Source organism: Euleptes europaea, chromosome 11 (genome assembly GCF_029931775.1).
Source record: "Euleptes europaea isolate rEulEur1 chromosome 11, rEulEur1.hap1, whole genome shotgun sequence".
In the NCBI taxonomy this organism is placed as follows: domain Eukaryota; kingdom Metazoa; phylum Chordata; class Lepidosauria; order Squamata; family Sphaerodactylidae; genus Euleptes; species Euleptes europaea.
In genome coordinates, this window is record NC_079322.1 from 58,043,221 (window position 1) to 58,059,483 (window position 16,263).

Consider the following 16,263-nt stretch of genomic DNA (forward strand, 5'->3'; position numbering starts at 1 on the left):
ACCGGAGACAAGGAATTTACTCCAAAAAAAAAAACAAAAAAAAAACTGACATTAAAAAGTGCAAGAATTGGGAACATGCTACGGTTGGAAGGTTGCCGCTGGGCTGGGAGCAGGAGGCGGCGCCAGAAAGGCAGGGGGCGGAGAGGCAGAGGCGCGGCTTTGTTCCGGGGACGCAGCCAGGGCTGCTGGAGGGGGCGGCGGCGGCGGCTCTTGCGCGCAGCGGCGCCTCGGAGGCCCCCATGGCCCGGCTGCTCGGAAGACTTCCCGGCGTGGAGCTCCTCCTGCGCCTCCAGGCGCCCCGAGCGGCCTCCGGCCCCGGCGCCTGGCTGCGCTGCCGCGCGGCTCACTCCGGCACGGGTAGCGGCTCCGAGCGCGCGGGGGGCGGGCTCCCGCGTCGGGTTGGGTCAGCAGAGGGCGCTCGCGAGGCGCTTCCCTCTGCCAAGGAGCGATCCTAAGTTCGTAGGAAAGGGCAAGAGTCCAGTAGCACCTTAAAGACTAACAAGAATATTTTCTGGTAGGGTATGAGCTTTCATACCCGACCAGAAAATATTTTTGTTATTTTTTCATACCCGACCAGAAAATATTTTTGTTATTTTTTCATACCCGACCAGAAAATATTTTTGAGCTTTCATACCCTACCAGAAAATATTTTTGTTATTTTTTCATACCCTACCAGAAAATATTTTTGTGAGTCTTTAAGGTGCTGCTGGACTCTTGCCCTTTTCTACTACTGCAGACAGACTAACGCGGCTACCCACTGTGAGCAATCCTAAATTAGGTCTGCTCAGAAGTCAATCCCATGTTATTCATTGGGGCTTACTCCTAGGAAATCGTGCTTAGCATTCCTCGGGGACGCTTTCCTTTCAGCTCCGCTGAATAACATGGGACGGGTTTCTGAGCAGACCTTTTTAGGATTGCTCTCGTAGCAGGGCTGGTCAATGTTTCAGGGGAAAGTTATTATTCAGCAGTGGGGCACAGTCCCAAGTTCAAATCCTGGCATCTCCAGATGAAAAGATTCTTCATTATAAGGGACGGGAAAGGCCTTTGTCTAAACTTAAGCCTTGGAGTCAGTATTGTTCTAGTTAGGCCAACGATCTGATTTGCAGATTTGGAGTCAGTATTGGTCTAGATAGTCCAACGATCTGATTTGATTAAGCTAGTTGCATTTATTGGCTGAACCCAGGATAGTCAGTGCTAATAGCTTGGCTCTGCAAGAGTACTTTTGAGTGCCAGGAAGAAGTGGGAATCTGGTTTGCAGACAGCACGACTTCGATGCTGCAGCTTGAAAGCAGGGCAAGGAACAAGAGGGGGTCTTTTTAAAACCATTTCCTTTCTTTGTGGTGTTTTTAGTAACTGTGCGTAATCCCTTTTTATTGCACTCAAGGCCCTGTTAAGCATCAGCATGAAAATGAGCCTTTGACAACTGCCTACTAGTGAATTTGGCTGCTGTGGTGGGAAGCCCATTTCTCAGAGGCTGTTCCAAGTGCCTTTCTGCACCCTACCAGATGCGGGGGTGGGTGGGCTGCAACTACATTGCCTCTCCCTGGCTCTGGTTGTAATAATAATAGTTTTACTTCTGGCGCATTGTATATCCTCCAATCTGGCGCGGGAACACCTGTTCGGTGTATCGTGGGCCACATATCTGTGAATTGCAATTCGTTACATTCAAATGTGCTTCTCACTCTCCCACCTTTCCAGATAAAGACACTGGCTCTCTGACAAGGTATGACAAATCGAGCGTTACCACCGACTGGCAAAAGAAACTGACTCCTGAGCAATTCTATGTCACAAGAGAAAAAGGAACTGAATTGGTAAGCCAAAGAGATGTAATACTTTTCAAGGCAGCAGGATAGGTGTTCTGTATAATATAGAGACATATTGTATGCAGTTTCTTATTCCCTCTCCATTAGAAAATGTCTCTTAGGGCCAAACTCCAAGCAAGTGTTGCAGACTCTCATCATTAAATATGTGCAGGTGGGCTTTGGAGAATATAATTTAATAAGTGGGGACCCACAAGAAAGTTGCGGGGAGGGTGCATCCCATTACCCCCCACCTTTGCTCCCTTCTCTCTCCCCACTTCTCAAATAATCTTCCACCCCCTCTTTCTCCCCTCCCTTTCCCTGACAATGTTATCCACCTCTCTTTCTCTCCCCCTTCTCTATCAATATCCCCCTTAAATTTCTCCCCTCTCCCCTTCTCTGACAATTTACCACTCTTCTTCCCCCTACCCTTCTCTATCAATATTCCCCCATCTCTCTTCCCCCCCCTCCTTACATTGATCTCTTCAGCTGCAGCTGAAGTCTCACTGATTAGAAATCAGGAGGTAGGGGAAGGAGACTGGACTCTTCCCACCCACATTTCCCTCTGCAGCCTCTCCCAATAGCTGCTCTTCACACAGCTAGGCTCAGGCCTGGTTCACACATCTGGCAGAGCTGTGAAATGGTAGAGCCGACCACTTTGGGCTGCAAAGAGTGGATTCCACCTCTGGCATTTCCTTTGCATAAAAAAAAAAATTCAGTGCAGATAGAAAATTTAACACAGCAAGGGGAATCGGTTTTGCCTTCTCTCTTTGTTCACTGTACTTGTTTTCCCTTTGCGTTTTTAACAAGGAGTGGGGAAGGATTCCAGTTATGCACCTCCCTGATCCTCTTCCTGCCATCTGAAATGGAGCTGTCCATTCTACCAACTCATTCTTGTGCGTGTATGAATCAGGGCTGTTTCCTGCTCAGCTGTGCATCCTTGAGCTGTCTGACCATTTTTCAGGCACATGAACCCACTAGGCTAGGGGTGTCAAACATAAGGCCCGAGGGCTGGATCCGGCCCCTTGAGAGCTCTGATCCGGCCTGCGAGCCAGCTGAGGAAGCCACCCACTCCAGTCCCGATCTGGGCTGGCGAGGCATGGTCTGGCCTGACCAAGTGACATTTATGTCAGATCCGGCCCTCGTAACAAATGAGTTCGACACCCCTGCACTAGGCAATCCCTTAGTCTGGTGGGCCAGTGCTCCCGATAGATTGTCAAGCAGCTTGAGAACCAGATGAAAAACTGCTGTGGATCAGATACAGCCTCCAGGAAATGATTTGCCTGTCTCTGATCTAGATATCCTCCAGATAGGTGTAGACTCCTTTTTGCCCTCATTAATATTAGCAAGGAGGAAGGGCCCACACTTGACTTTTAGGTAAACCATATCAACACCCAAGGCTTTAGTTATCATAGCTCGTAGCTGCTGCTGTACCTGCACACCTTATCCCTTGTAAGCCACCTCATGATGGTAAATTGCACAAACGTGCCAAGAATTGACCTTCCTGACAGCGGGAAGAAGAAATGAGATGAGAAACAGAAGAAAGGAGTTCGTCCTGCCACAGCAAGTATAGGAAGGGTTCAGCAGCGGAGCATGGATTTTGCAGGCATAGAGAGCCAAACTAAACGTGACAGCAACCATGGGTCCATCCCATGGTCACTGATGCCGTTTTAGAAACAGTTGTAGTTCTTTAAAAATTGCCATGAGGTCCCGATCCGGATCGGACTCTTGTCCTCCCCCTTTTCAGGTGCAGAAACAGCCCCCCCTCATGTCTCAAGGACACAGCCCCCAGCATCTCCACATCAAAGGTAGCTGTGAAGAAGTAATTGGCTTTTGAATTAGAACCTTAATGTATGTGTTTGAAGCCCTTTAGTGGAATCTATCTGTCTAACACGGAGCCTGGGATGTACCACTGCGTCTGTTGTGATGCCCCACTGTTCAGGTAGGACTCCAACTGTAATCCATTTTACTTTTTATGTATCCCTCTTTCCTCTTCCGGAGCTCAGGCACATGTTAATTTCACAACAATCCAGAGAGGTAGATTAAGCTGAGAAAGGAGTCAAAGTCAGCTAGTGAGTGCTGGGGTGAGAAGAGCCCAAGAAAAATTCTTTGTCCTTTGCACAACAGTTGTTGGACTTGGAGGTCACAAACAAACCTTGGTTCATTGGTTCTTGTAGGCTAACCAGGCTGTGTGACCGTAGTCTTGGTATTTTCTTTCCTGACGTTTCGCCAGCAGCTGTGGCAGGCATCTTCAGAGGAGTAACACTGAAGGACAGTGTCTCTCAGTGTCAAGTGTGTAGGAAGAGTAATATATAGTCAAAAGGGGGTTGGGTTTGAGCTGAGTCATTGTCCTGCAAAGTATTAAAGGTAATGTGCTAATCATTGTCCTGTAAGTATCAAGATAATGTGCTAATGAGGGTGTGGTATGTTAATGTGAAACATGAAAGATACTGCAGACTTGGCCAACCTGAGAAATCAGCAGTGGCTGAACATGGACTAACCCAAACAGGACACAGGGTCTTATTCAGAGACACTGAAAGACTGGACAATTCTACGTGACAATCTGACAATTTTGTCAGATTGCACAGAGAAGCCATTGAAATTCATAAACATCATCACAACTTTAACAGAAAAGAAGAGAGTTTAAGAATGAATAAGGCTTGGCTTTCTGTCCTGAAAACCTCCAGACTAACAAAGACTACAGTCCACAATAGCCATGCGGATTACCACGGTCACACAGCCCGGATAGCCTACAAGAACCGATGAACTCTGACGGTGAAAGCCTTTGACAAACCTTGGTTCGTTTGTGATGAGGCTGAGGCAGGACGTCATTGGGAGTGCGTGCTGCCTCCCTCTCCTTCCTTCCCTTTTATGAATTCAGATTTTTAGTTTGGAGCAAGCTGCAGTTTGTTGTGATGCCAGGTGAAACAACAAACTTGGGGCTTGTTCTGTTGCCTACAGACCAGGATCCTAAACCACATCCTGGTTTGTAGGCAGGAGAACAAATCACATCTTTGTTTCTTTGCCTGGCTTGGACAGGATAACAAATTGCCTTTTGTTTGAAGCAGGAGGTTTGAATTCTTTGGGCTTTACACAAGAGGTAGGAGGAGGGAGCTCATGAGCCCTCATGGCTGACAGTAGAACCCCAAGAACACTGCCCTAGGAGTAAGCCCTGTTGAGTAGACCTGCGTAGGATTCTGATTAGATCTCCTTAGGATTCCTCTCTCATTCTCATCAAGAAAAAGCCAAGGATTACTCATGTCATGAATGCATCCAGGGGCAGCCTCCATCATATGCGACAGAAGAGAAAGATACTCTTAAAAGCAGAATGGAAAAGGACTTTTGATACCTACCTATTAAAGGATGCTGCCTTGAAATGCAGATGCTTTCCCAAGAGGGTTTCTAATGACACCTAGGAAAGTAATTTCCTTTTTCAAAGAGGTCGAGCTTGTATATGAGAACCAGATTTTACAAAACAGAAACCCACTCTTCAGGCCTTTATTATTTAAGCATTTCTCCCAACATTTGACGGAGAAATGGGTGCATGTTTTTTCTGCGTTATCAGTTCAAGCTGATAACCCTTTTCCTGGAGAAGAGAGCTCTGTCTGCTATCATGCCCCCAGTAAGCGTGTGCTCTGAAGCTGATCCAGAAACTTCAGTCAGTATATCCCTTTGACTGGCATGAGTAACTCAATCCTTTCTTGCCCATCTGCATTTTGTGAGCTTGGGTCTGGTTCAAGGTGGTGGGTATGACATGTCAGTGCCATCCATTGTGGGTGGGGGATCTAATTGGCCCTTAGATCCAATTTTGACAATCAGATTTAATGAAACCAGCAGTTCTTCATGTTTACTGCTGAGCCGTCTGCAAAACTGCTGGTGTAGTGGTTAAGCGGTGGTTTGGAGCGATGGACTCTAATCTGGAGAACCGGGTTTGATTTCCCCACTCCTTCACACGAGTGGCGGACACAAATCTGGTGAATCGGGTTAGTTTCCCCACTCGTTCACATGAAGCCAGCTGGGTAACCTTGATCTAGTCACAGCTCTCTTAGAGCTCTCTCAGCCCCAACGATCTCACAGGGTGTCTGTTGTTTGGAGGGGGAGGGAAGGTGATTGTAAGCCGGTTTGATTCTGCCTTAAGTGGTAGAGAAAGTTGGCATATAAAAACCAACCTTTCTTCTTCGAAACAGCCTAATATCTTTTACATGCAAAACGTAACCCTTTATTTACAGTATCCAGAGAACTTACTTGTCAGCGAGGGCATGCAATCGGACCCGGGATAGCGAGGTGACTTTCGTTTCATCTCTCCTTCCCGTGGGAAGGAAGAGACAACAGCCAAAAGGCTCGAGAGATCTCCACTTCAAAGTGACTTCCTGATTGTAATCCTGCTCTGATCTTAAGGTGTGAATTCTCTCTCTTGGTATTGGGGAACCTCTGATGTTTTGCATTTCAAAGATGTTACTTGTAAACATGCTAGTGTGTGTACTCTATAAGAATACCCTCCAAATGATTTGGCGCCATTGTAACGTTGTGTTTCATAGATTACTGTACCCTTCCTTTCAAATAAATTCTACTTTAACTCTCTGCTAACGTCTGGAGTAAAGTTGATGATTCCTGAGAGGCAACGGAGTCCTAGAATCTGACAGTACGTTACAATCCCAACCTTTTTTGTTTTCGGGTCAGAAGTAGTATTAGGATGTCTGTACCACCCTCGGGGCCGCTCAACGCGGGAGAGGAAAGTCGGCAGACTCCCGCTGATATTGAGGTTGGCCAAGGAGAAGCGACCCCGGAGCAGCGCCCACCCGGGCCTACCGATGTCCCTGGGAGGCTGACGTGGACCCCCCGACTCTCGGGGGCCGGGCAGCGGCAGAGAGCAGCGTCAGAACCAGGAGGCGACTTCTACCGGGGACCGCTGGCCGCTTGGTATGGAGAGGGGGAAGGGTGGAAGGACCCCACGCTCGCTCACACCCCTACCCTCACGGCAGAAGCGGCCACTCTGATACGCGGACAGAATCAGATGCTCGTTCTGCAGAATCGGGACCTGCAAACTCAGCTAGACACCTTGCAGCGGGATCTCGCAGCTGTTCTAGGGGCAGTGAGGGGGCTTGGACAGCCTGTGCAACCACCCCAAACGGATTCGCGGCCGACTACAGGACCGCTCGTTGTTGGGGAGGCTCCCACGCCCAGACGCCCTACGGCCAGAGACCTGAAGGTATCTTTCGACGGATCCAGCTCACAGTTGCCTCACTTCTTACTCCAAATTTCCGGCTTCATGAAGGACCAGGGGGAGACCTTTGCCTCGGAAGAGGCTCGGGTCAGGTATGTGATCAGCCTGCTGGAGAAGGAAGCGGTGGAGTGGGCAGTGACGGCAGCAGAGACTATGCCTAGGGTTTTGGCATCCCTGGATGAGTTCTTGTCCGCTCTGCGACGCAGGTTCGAAGACCCCCACCGGGGGGAAAAGGCAAAGGTTGCCCTGCGTCGTTTGAAGCAGGGAACCCGCTCAGTAAGTGAGTATGCACAAGACTTTTTATCTTTGTCGTGCAAGATACGGGAGTGGAGCGAGGCCACAAAGGTCCAGCATTTCCGCGAAGGGTTGCGGTGGGAAGTGCTGGATGGCTGTTTGACTTTGGGAGATCCAGAATCGGTGGAGGAGTGGATAAGTTTGGCAGCTCTGGTAGAGAATCGCAAACTTACCCTCCAGTTCTCCAGGGATCGTCCTTCGAAGACAATCCCTATCCCGCCCGCGAGAGGGGACAACGCAGTAGGCCCCCGGCGAGAGGGAAGACATCGAGGAGTCTACAGTCTCGACAGGGCGCGTCGGTTCAGGGAGGGAGCTTGCCTTCAGTGTGGGAAGATGGGCCATTTTGCAGCAAAATGTACCAACACGCCGTCAGAAGGGACGAGCAACAGGGCGACACAAGAGCGGGAGGCGACACCACCTCGGAATCTGGAGCACAGGAGAGCGGAGGGGATGAACGGTCGCCGTGGGGCGGCGGCCCTGCAAGCTGAAACCTCATCGGATCTCCACAATCGTTGTACCCGAGATAGTTTCCGAAGCCCCTCACCGGCAAAAAACGAGGACGGCCTTCTGTGAGGGAACCGGCACAGAGGGCACCCGCGGAAGAAACCAAACCGGCTCCATGTAGGGTGAGTGATCAGGGAGAGACATTACTGATACCTGTGGTGTTACGAAACCCCCAAGGGGGGGAACCTGTGGCTGTTGTGGCTATAGTGGATTCCGGGTGCTCCCGGACCCTAATTGATCAGGCGGTGGTAGAGCGTCTGAAAATTGGGACTCGAGAACTGGACCAGTCCCTACACTTCCATCAAATGGATGGGAGTGACCTGCGGGGGGGGCCGGTTCATTTGCGCACTCGCAAGATGTGGTTGGGGGTGGGAAATCACTGGGAACAAATCCACTTCACGGTAGTTCCTAAAATTTCCTACCCGGTGGTGCTCGGCATCAATTGGTTGGTGGGGCATAACCCGAGCATTGATTGGGAACAAAGGCAGGTGGTATTTGGAGCTCCCCAGTGCGAGAGACACAGCCGGGATGATTTACCTGGAGGGGAAGGGGGAGACGCCGCTGCTTTGGAGACGCCCACGTTACCCCCAGAGTATAGTGACTTTTCCGATGTATTTGAAGGGACGGATTGTGATTTATTGCCTCCTCATCGCACAACGGACTGTGCCATCGAACTGATTAAGGATGTGAAACCGTCCAAGGCTCGAGTTTATGCCATGAGTCCTCACGAGAAAACAGTGCTGCGAGAATTTCTGGACAAGAACTTGAAGCGGGGTTTCATACGGCCGTCCAAGGCTGCATTTTCTTCTCCTTGCTTCTTTGTGAAGAAGAAAGGTACATCTGATCTCAGACTGTGTGTAGACTACAGGGGGCTTAACGCGATTACTGAAACTAATGCCTACCCCCTTCCCTTAATCCCGGATCTCCTGAGTGCGTTACAGGAGGGTTGTGTTTTTTCGAAAATTGACCTGGCGGAAGCCTACTACAGGGTCCGGATCAAGGAGGGGGATGAAGCTAAAACAGCCTTTTCTTGTTGCTATGGTTTGTTTGAATTTTTAGTCATGCCATTCGGTCTGTCTGGGGGGCCCTCGTGCTTCATGCAATTAATTAATGAGATCCTACACGACCTCCTATTTAAAGGTGTAATAGTATTTCTCGACGATTTATTAATTTACTCCAAGGATCCCGCAGAGCACAGAGAGTTGGTGCGGGAGGTGTTGAGTCGTCTAAGGGACAATCATTTGTATGCTAAGTTATCAAAATGTGCATTCAACCAAGACCAATTGTCGTTTTTGGGTTATGTGATATCTCCCCAAGGGTTAAGCATGGATCCGGAAAAGGTGCAGGCAGTGTTAGGATGGGAACCTCCCAGAACTCGCAAACAAGTTCAGCAGTTTCTGGGGTTTGCGAACTTTTATAGAAATTTTATTCAGGATTTCGCTCAAATAGCCTTGCCTATTACTGATTTGCTTAAAACCAAGGGGAAGGGGCAAGAGGCCACCTTTGCACAATACCAGGTACCTTGGACTGCCAGGTGTCAGGCGGCTTTCGAAATTCTTAAGGAGCGCTTTACCTCTGAACCCATTCTGGCTCTGCTAGAAAATACTGGCAGAGGATGAGGACTACATGGAACGCAGGCTTCCACTTTTCTAGATAACAAATTACAGAACTTTAATGAAACGTTAAACCTCGATCCAGTCATAAAATTACAGCCAAGGGTCATACTTCTTAAAATTATCTTTGACTTGATTCAGGACAGTTAAAAGGGAGATCAAAGCACATGACATGTGTTGGAGGCATGGTGTATTGAGGGCTAATTTAAAGCACATGTTTGGGGAATGTCCACTTATCCATAAATGCTCTGGTGATATAATACTTCAAAGGACAAACTGCATTTTGTATAGCAGTCTTCTTGTGGCTCCTGAGAGGTTTCTAGCAGAAAATCTAAGCAATCTACCTATTAATAAACCACATAGAGACAGTTGTGGTTGAAAGCTATTTTAACAGGCTGCAACATTGGCAAGGGGTTTCTCTAAGTAAGTAAACACGGATGTGGAAGACGCAGGGAACTGGGAAATACGCAGTGTTGGTTCTAAAATACAACAGAATTGCATTGGTCTCAACCCAGAGATGTTCTTTTGCTGATTTGCATGAAGAAGATTTGCTGATCCCCACTGATTTGCATGAAGAAGAAGAAGAGTTGGTTTTTATATGCCGACTTTCTCTACCACTTAAGGGAGACTCAAACTAGCTTACAATCACCTTCCCTTCCCCTTCCCACAGCAGACACCCTGTGAGGTAGGTGGGGCTGAGAGAGAGTGACTAGCCCAAGGTCACACAGCCGGTTTCATGTGTAGGAGACGGGAAACAAATCCAGTTCACCAGATTAGCCTCATGAGGAGGAGTGGGGGAATCAAACCCGGTTCTCCAGATCAGACTCCACCGCTCTTAACCACCACTCTTAACCACCACACCACGCTGAGGATTCTGTGGTACTTACCTGCCAAACACAGCATTAGTGCGTTAGTTCTGTCAGTGTATGGCGAGAAGACTTGGTCCAGTTACAAACAGTTGATCAAAGCAGATTGTTCTGGTTTTGTTTGCAATGGAATATGAATGGGGTTTGTGTGTGTGTGTGTGTGTATTTTATTGCATGAACAACTTCTTATGCTACAGGCAAGGTGAGACAGTGTCAGTGATGTGTAACAGTCAGAGTGCTGGGTTCGAATCTGAGAGATCCAGGGGCATATCCCCACTCTGCTGTGGAAGCTTGCTAGGTGATCTTGAGCCAGTCGTTCTCTCTTAGCTTAATCTATCTTGCAGGGTTGTTGTGAGAATAAAACGGAAGAAGAGAGAATGATGTACACTGATGTCCTGAGCTCTTTGGAGGAAGGGTGGGATGAAAGTAAGATCAGTTTGATGTAATGTCAGAGTGGGACATTGGTCAAGCGCCCCTACCCCCCAGTCACAAATCACACTGCTGACAACATGGTTGTTCAGCCTCGCTGGCCTCTTGCAGGATTGTTACAATAAGTTAAAAGGACATGGGTGGGGGGGCGATCCATATCCGGCGGGCTGAGCTGTTTGGACAGTGCAGCAGTATACTGGATTGATGGGTAAACAGGGGCCCCCCTTTCCTTCCTGTTCCTCTGGCAGAGGCAGCAGTGACTGCTCTTGCCCCATTTGGGAAGATCGGTGTGGGGGAGATGTGCCCTTTTAGTCTGTAATGTGTAGTTGTCAGCATTTTCATCCACCACTAGGTGGCTCTAAAGAACCGAGATTTATGGGGTAGTGCTACAAAACACTGCGCAACAGAGGGGAAAGCAGCAATCTCCAGCTTCTTTTCTGCAACATTTAGTCGCTCGTGGATCTCCAGAACAGTTCCAAATGTTCTCCTTTTCAGCTTCTATTGTACTGAAAAGGCAAAGTGTAATTAAAACTCCTTTATTTTTAGCTTTTGGTCAGCAAGGGTTCTGGTGAGCGTAAAATGTCAACCACTTCGGGTGCCCACCGAGGGGAAAGGTATAGATGAAGGACATAAATAAGATCAAATAAAAGGGTATGAGTAGATTGGCAAAATGGCTGCCGATGGACAGCTCTGACTGTAACCCTCTTAGGCCAGAACAACTAGATTTAAGTCTTTCCCAGCCCTACGTTCGTCAAGTGGCAATAACACCCATTGGATTAGTGGGATTTCCTTTCATGCAAGTCTTTTAGTATTGCATTTTGAGCAGAAACATTTATCCTCCAATTGCGTGTAAAGTGCTGTCAAGTCGCAGCCGACTTATGGCAACCTAGTTGGGTTTTCAAGGCAAGAGTCTAACAGAGGTGGTTTTCCATTGCCTGCCTCTGCACAGCGATCCTGGTATTCCTTGGTGGTCTCCCATCCAAGTACTAGAAGAAGAAGAAGAAGAAGGGTTGGTTTTTATATGCTGACTTTCTCTGCCACTTAAGGAAGACTCAAACCGGCTTACAATTACCTTCCCTCCCCTCCCCACAACAGACACCCTGTGAGGTAGGTAAGGCTGAGAGAGCGTGACTGGGCCAAGGTCACCCAGCTGGCTTCATGTGTAGGAGTGGGGAATCTAATCTGGTTTACCAGATCAGCATCCGCCACTCACGTGGAGGAGTGGGGAATCAAAACCGGTTTTCCTGATCAGAGTCCACCAAACCACCGCTCTTAACCACTACACCACGCTGGCTCTAGCCGGGGCCGACCCTGCTTAGCTTCTGAGATCTGACAAGATCAGGCTACCCTGTGCCATCCAGGTCAGGGCCTCCTCCAATCAGGAGGATAAATATCAGGAAAGTAGGAAAGACCCCTGGGGATGGGAACGATTAAGCCATGGAGTTGGAAGTAACAATGGCCCTTGTTAACATTCTGGAACATGTTTATATACATCAAAGTAGAGCCATTAATATTCAGTTTTGCCATCCTTAATAGCTCGACGAAGAAGTATGACTCTGGTACCGGATGGCCTTCCTTTTCAGAGGCACACGGGACATGCGGAACTGATGAAAGCAATACTAATATCCTGAGACGTCCTGATATCTCCCTAGGATCAAGTGGCAAAGAAGTCCTTTGCAAACAGGTACATTTCACTCATCACATTTATATCCCACCTGCCTCCAAGGAGCTTGGAATGGTGTCTGCAGATGGGGTTCTCCCATTTGCTCTCTCAAAACCCTATGAGCTTGGTTAGCCTGTCCCATGCAAGAAGACTGCATGCCCTCCACTGGGATTTGAACCCCGTGTCCAAATTCAGTGTGCTATTTGTGATGGACAGAAGGCTGTCATGCCCTGAAGGGTAAAACTTCTGGCCAGCCAATTGAGCCTGTGGGAGTGATGCTCCAGTATCCAGTCACCTTTTTTTTGGGGGGGGGATGTTGGAAGGAAGCACGGCAGGAGATAGGTCAGGTCTGCCCCAGGGGAGGTGCAGCCATAGTTTGGGTTTCCCTCAGCGTAACAGCAGACAGTTCGAAGGGTAGCTCTACCTGGTAACGTGGCAGAGTTGTTTTGACTCTACCTCGGGGCACAGAGTACCCAGTTATGAGGCTTGTCTCAAGAGATGAGCAGACATGGTGCCATTTAGCTTGACTCTTGGGAAAGGGCAGGCTGGTGTGGGTAAGGTGTGTATGTGTGTGGTGGCGGGGGGAGAGGAAGAGGGAGGGAGGATCCAACCTGGTGGCTTAGCGGTTAAAGCCTGGTTTTAACCACAAGCATTTAAAGGAAATTCACATCACAATCTGAAGCCCTAACTAGCTTAAGTTTAAGTGCCTCAGCCAGGCTTCTCCTGTGACGGCCTGGAGGCCTGTGCTGCTGAACTGTACGTTAAAAACAACCTGTACAGAAATAAATCTTCTTTGTTATTTTCATGCAACTCCTGCCTCAGTGATCTCCATGTTCTACTTGCTCACCACAAAACTTACCTCACATCAGTGAGGCCAAAGCCTTTGCTACCGCAACTAACCAGTCTAACTGAAGGGAATAACTGAAGGGAAGGTTTTATTTTAAAAGAACCTGGTTTCACAAAATCGTAAAATGCTGTGTGGATTCCCTTGGGTGATTTATAGGAGCCGGTCGCGTTCTTACTCTTCATGGCATAGTTGTGTGGAAGGAAGCAAAAACTGTAACTCTGTAAGTGTGGCAGTCCGTTGTCTTACTATCGTCTGATACAAAAGCAAGGGGAAGGGAGCACATTCATTTGTTTAATTGCATGAACCCATCTGAAGACACCACCCAGAGCTCCTTGGAGGAAAGAGGGGCTAAAAATGCAATAAATAAAGATACTTCCACTTATCATGTAATTGGTCCCAGGTGAACCATCTGTTCGAACTTCTGGGACCAATCTTGTATTGTGTAAAAACTTTAAAAAATTAAATGTGATGAATGGCTGGACAAGTTGACAGTACATAAATTGATGGGTTGATACGTCTACACAAGCAATCAGCACTGGATTTCTGACTAAAATAGTGGGACTTGGATTGAAAACAGAAGGACACTCTTTTCCATCTCTGTTTCATTTATGCTTTGAGCTGGTTTTAAGTGGGGTCTTCTCTACGACTACCTTTTGACAGAGTGGTTCCTCAGTGGAACAGGCTTCCTCTGGAGGTGGTAAGCTGTCCTTCCCTGGAGGTTTTTAAGAAGAGGCTAGATGGCCATCTGTCAGCAAAGCTGATTCCATGATGAGAGGGAGGGCATCTTGGCCATCTTCTGGGCATGGAGTAGGAGTCATTGGGGGTGTGGGGGGAGATAGTTGTGAATTTCCTGCATTGTGCAGGGGGTTGGACTAGATGACCCTGGTGATCCCTTCCAACTCTATGATTCTGTGACATTAGAAGCCGTCTAACTGGAGCTGAGTTTTTCTTTCACAAGCAAGTTTACTCAGGAGAAATTACACAGATTACTTGGGATAGTTGAATGTGCCCAAAATGTAGAGTCTAAGGGGGGCAGAAGCTGGTATTAAATGTGGGGAGTCATAATCATATGGCAGTTGCAGGGGTAATTGGCCCCTTTGGCAATGAAGTCCATCTTTGTTTAATGTACGTAGACGTGCTTCCATCGGAGAAGCCGGCCCTGCAAATCAAGCCTGTTCTTCTCTTACAGTGTGACGCTCATCTGGGCCACGTGTTCGGTGATGGGCCCGAGCCATCTGGGCAAAGGTTCTGCATCAACAGCGTTGCGTTAACATTTAAACCGGGTTCGAGCCACTGAGGCGTGCAACTTCCAACCTGCGCATCAATATTGCTTTAATGCTCAGATCTTGTTCACCACAGAGAGCCACCTAGTGAATTTATTAGGAGCCAGCTGGCTGAAGCAAATGCGCTTATTTCATGTACGTGTAGTTAAAAATAATTAGCCTGCTTGTGGTGGATGCCAAGTCATTGATAGGAGAAGTACGGTGTTTATTCTGTGACAGCACATGATCCTTTGAGGCCCTGAGATGGAGCCTGAGTTGTGTTTTTCTTGACATGTACACAGAGCCCTTGTGCATACAAGCTGTTTTATTAAATCCAGGGCAGGCAGCAGATTCACACGGCCGAAAGAATGCATGGGCTGCATTGGTCAACCAAATAAAGATTGTTTTTACCTGATTGTCTAGTTTTTATTAATCACAGCAATCAAGTGTGTGCAAATAACAGGTTGGATCTAGAAGAAGACGACGACGAAGAAGAGTTGGTTTTTATATGCCGACTTTCTCTACCACTTAAGGGGGAATCAAACCGGCTTACAATCACCTTCCCTTCCCCACAACAGACACCCTGTGAGGTAGGTGGGGCTGAGAGAGCTCTAAGAACTGTGACTAGCCCAAGGTCACCCAGCTGGCTTCGTGTGTACGAGTGGGGAAACAAATCCAGTTCACCAGACTAGCCTCCGCTGCTCGTGTGGAGGAGTGGGGAGTCAAACCCGGTTCTCCAGATCAGACTCCACTACTCCAAACCACCACTGTTAACCACTACACTACGCTTGTTCTCTAGTGGAGTGTTTCCAGAGATGGAAGCAAGGGACGATTTTCATTGATTTCCCCTCTGCCGCAACAGACCTCCCATTCCCCCTTCATGCTCTTCAGTAGCATTTCTGAGGGGTATTTGAGACTGCAGTGGGGGAGATAAGAAAGCCATTCTTCACGAATAGAAATCCTTCCCTCAGATGATGTTTTTGGCAGGGTCAAAGGTAACACGTTCAGATTTTAAATATAGATGTATTCTGATTGTCTCTTTAATTGTAACACAACTTGTATTGTAGAAAGCTACTTGTCATGGTTAGAAGAAAATGTCACATTTTGGTTTGTATCATTTTGGGACATCGGAGTACAGAAGGTTCCCCACTGCAACAGCACCAGAAAGATGTACAAACAAACTTCGGTTCCAAAGTCATAGTTCTGTCAATGTAGGAAGCTAGTCCCATGTGAAAACTAGTAGCCACAAATGTAAACACCCCTTCTCTTCTAAAGGTGTGTCTAGTCAGGTCAGTAAGACCTAGGTGAACACAAGGCTGTTGATAAGAGTACATACAACAACACAAAAAGGGGGGAAAGAACCAAATTAAACTCAACCAAAATGCTGAATCCAAACTGAAGAGGTTGAGCTAGAAAATGCTAAAATTACAAATATATAAATTTTAATATGGTGCACAGTAAAGTTAAAAATATAAGGCCTATAACATAGGCGTTTGGTCCTTATTGGGTCCTACTTTGATCATGTAAGATTTTACATCGAATGTGTATGGATTGTTCGTGTATTTATTGACTTGCCGGAGGGAGCCAATAACGTTGGGTATGTATCCCGCACAATGGTCTGCCCTACAATCTCAGTGCTGCCTATTAATGGGAGAAAAGACGTGTGCTTATTTTAAACCGAATGCTTGCAAGCCTTAAAGACTAAATGAAAGGTCTCATGCAAAGTCACCTTGGCATTTATTTGGCCCAAATGCTTTATTTG

At 47.7% G+C, this 16,263-nt stretch overlaps 1 protein-coding gene across 1 annotated transcript; it reads left to right on the top strand.

Annotated features, from left to right (window-relative positions):
* The first annotated feature begins 239 nt into the window (after window positions 1–239).
* Window positions 240–14,679, top strand: MSRB2 (methionine sulfoxide reductase B2). Its single transcript, XM_056857886.1, has 5 exons — window positions 240–357; window positions 1,699–1,811; window positions 3,665–3,741; window positions 12,266–12,413; window positions 14,429–14,679. Exons 1-5 carry the CDS (start codon window positions 240–242, stop codon window positions 14,534–14,536), a joined length of 564 nt encoding a protein of 187 aa, XP_056713864.1. The 3' UTR covers window positions 14,537–14,679.
* Window positions 14,680–16,263: the final 1,584 nt, after the last annotated feature.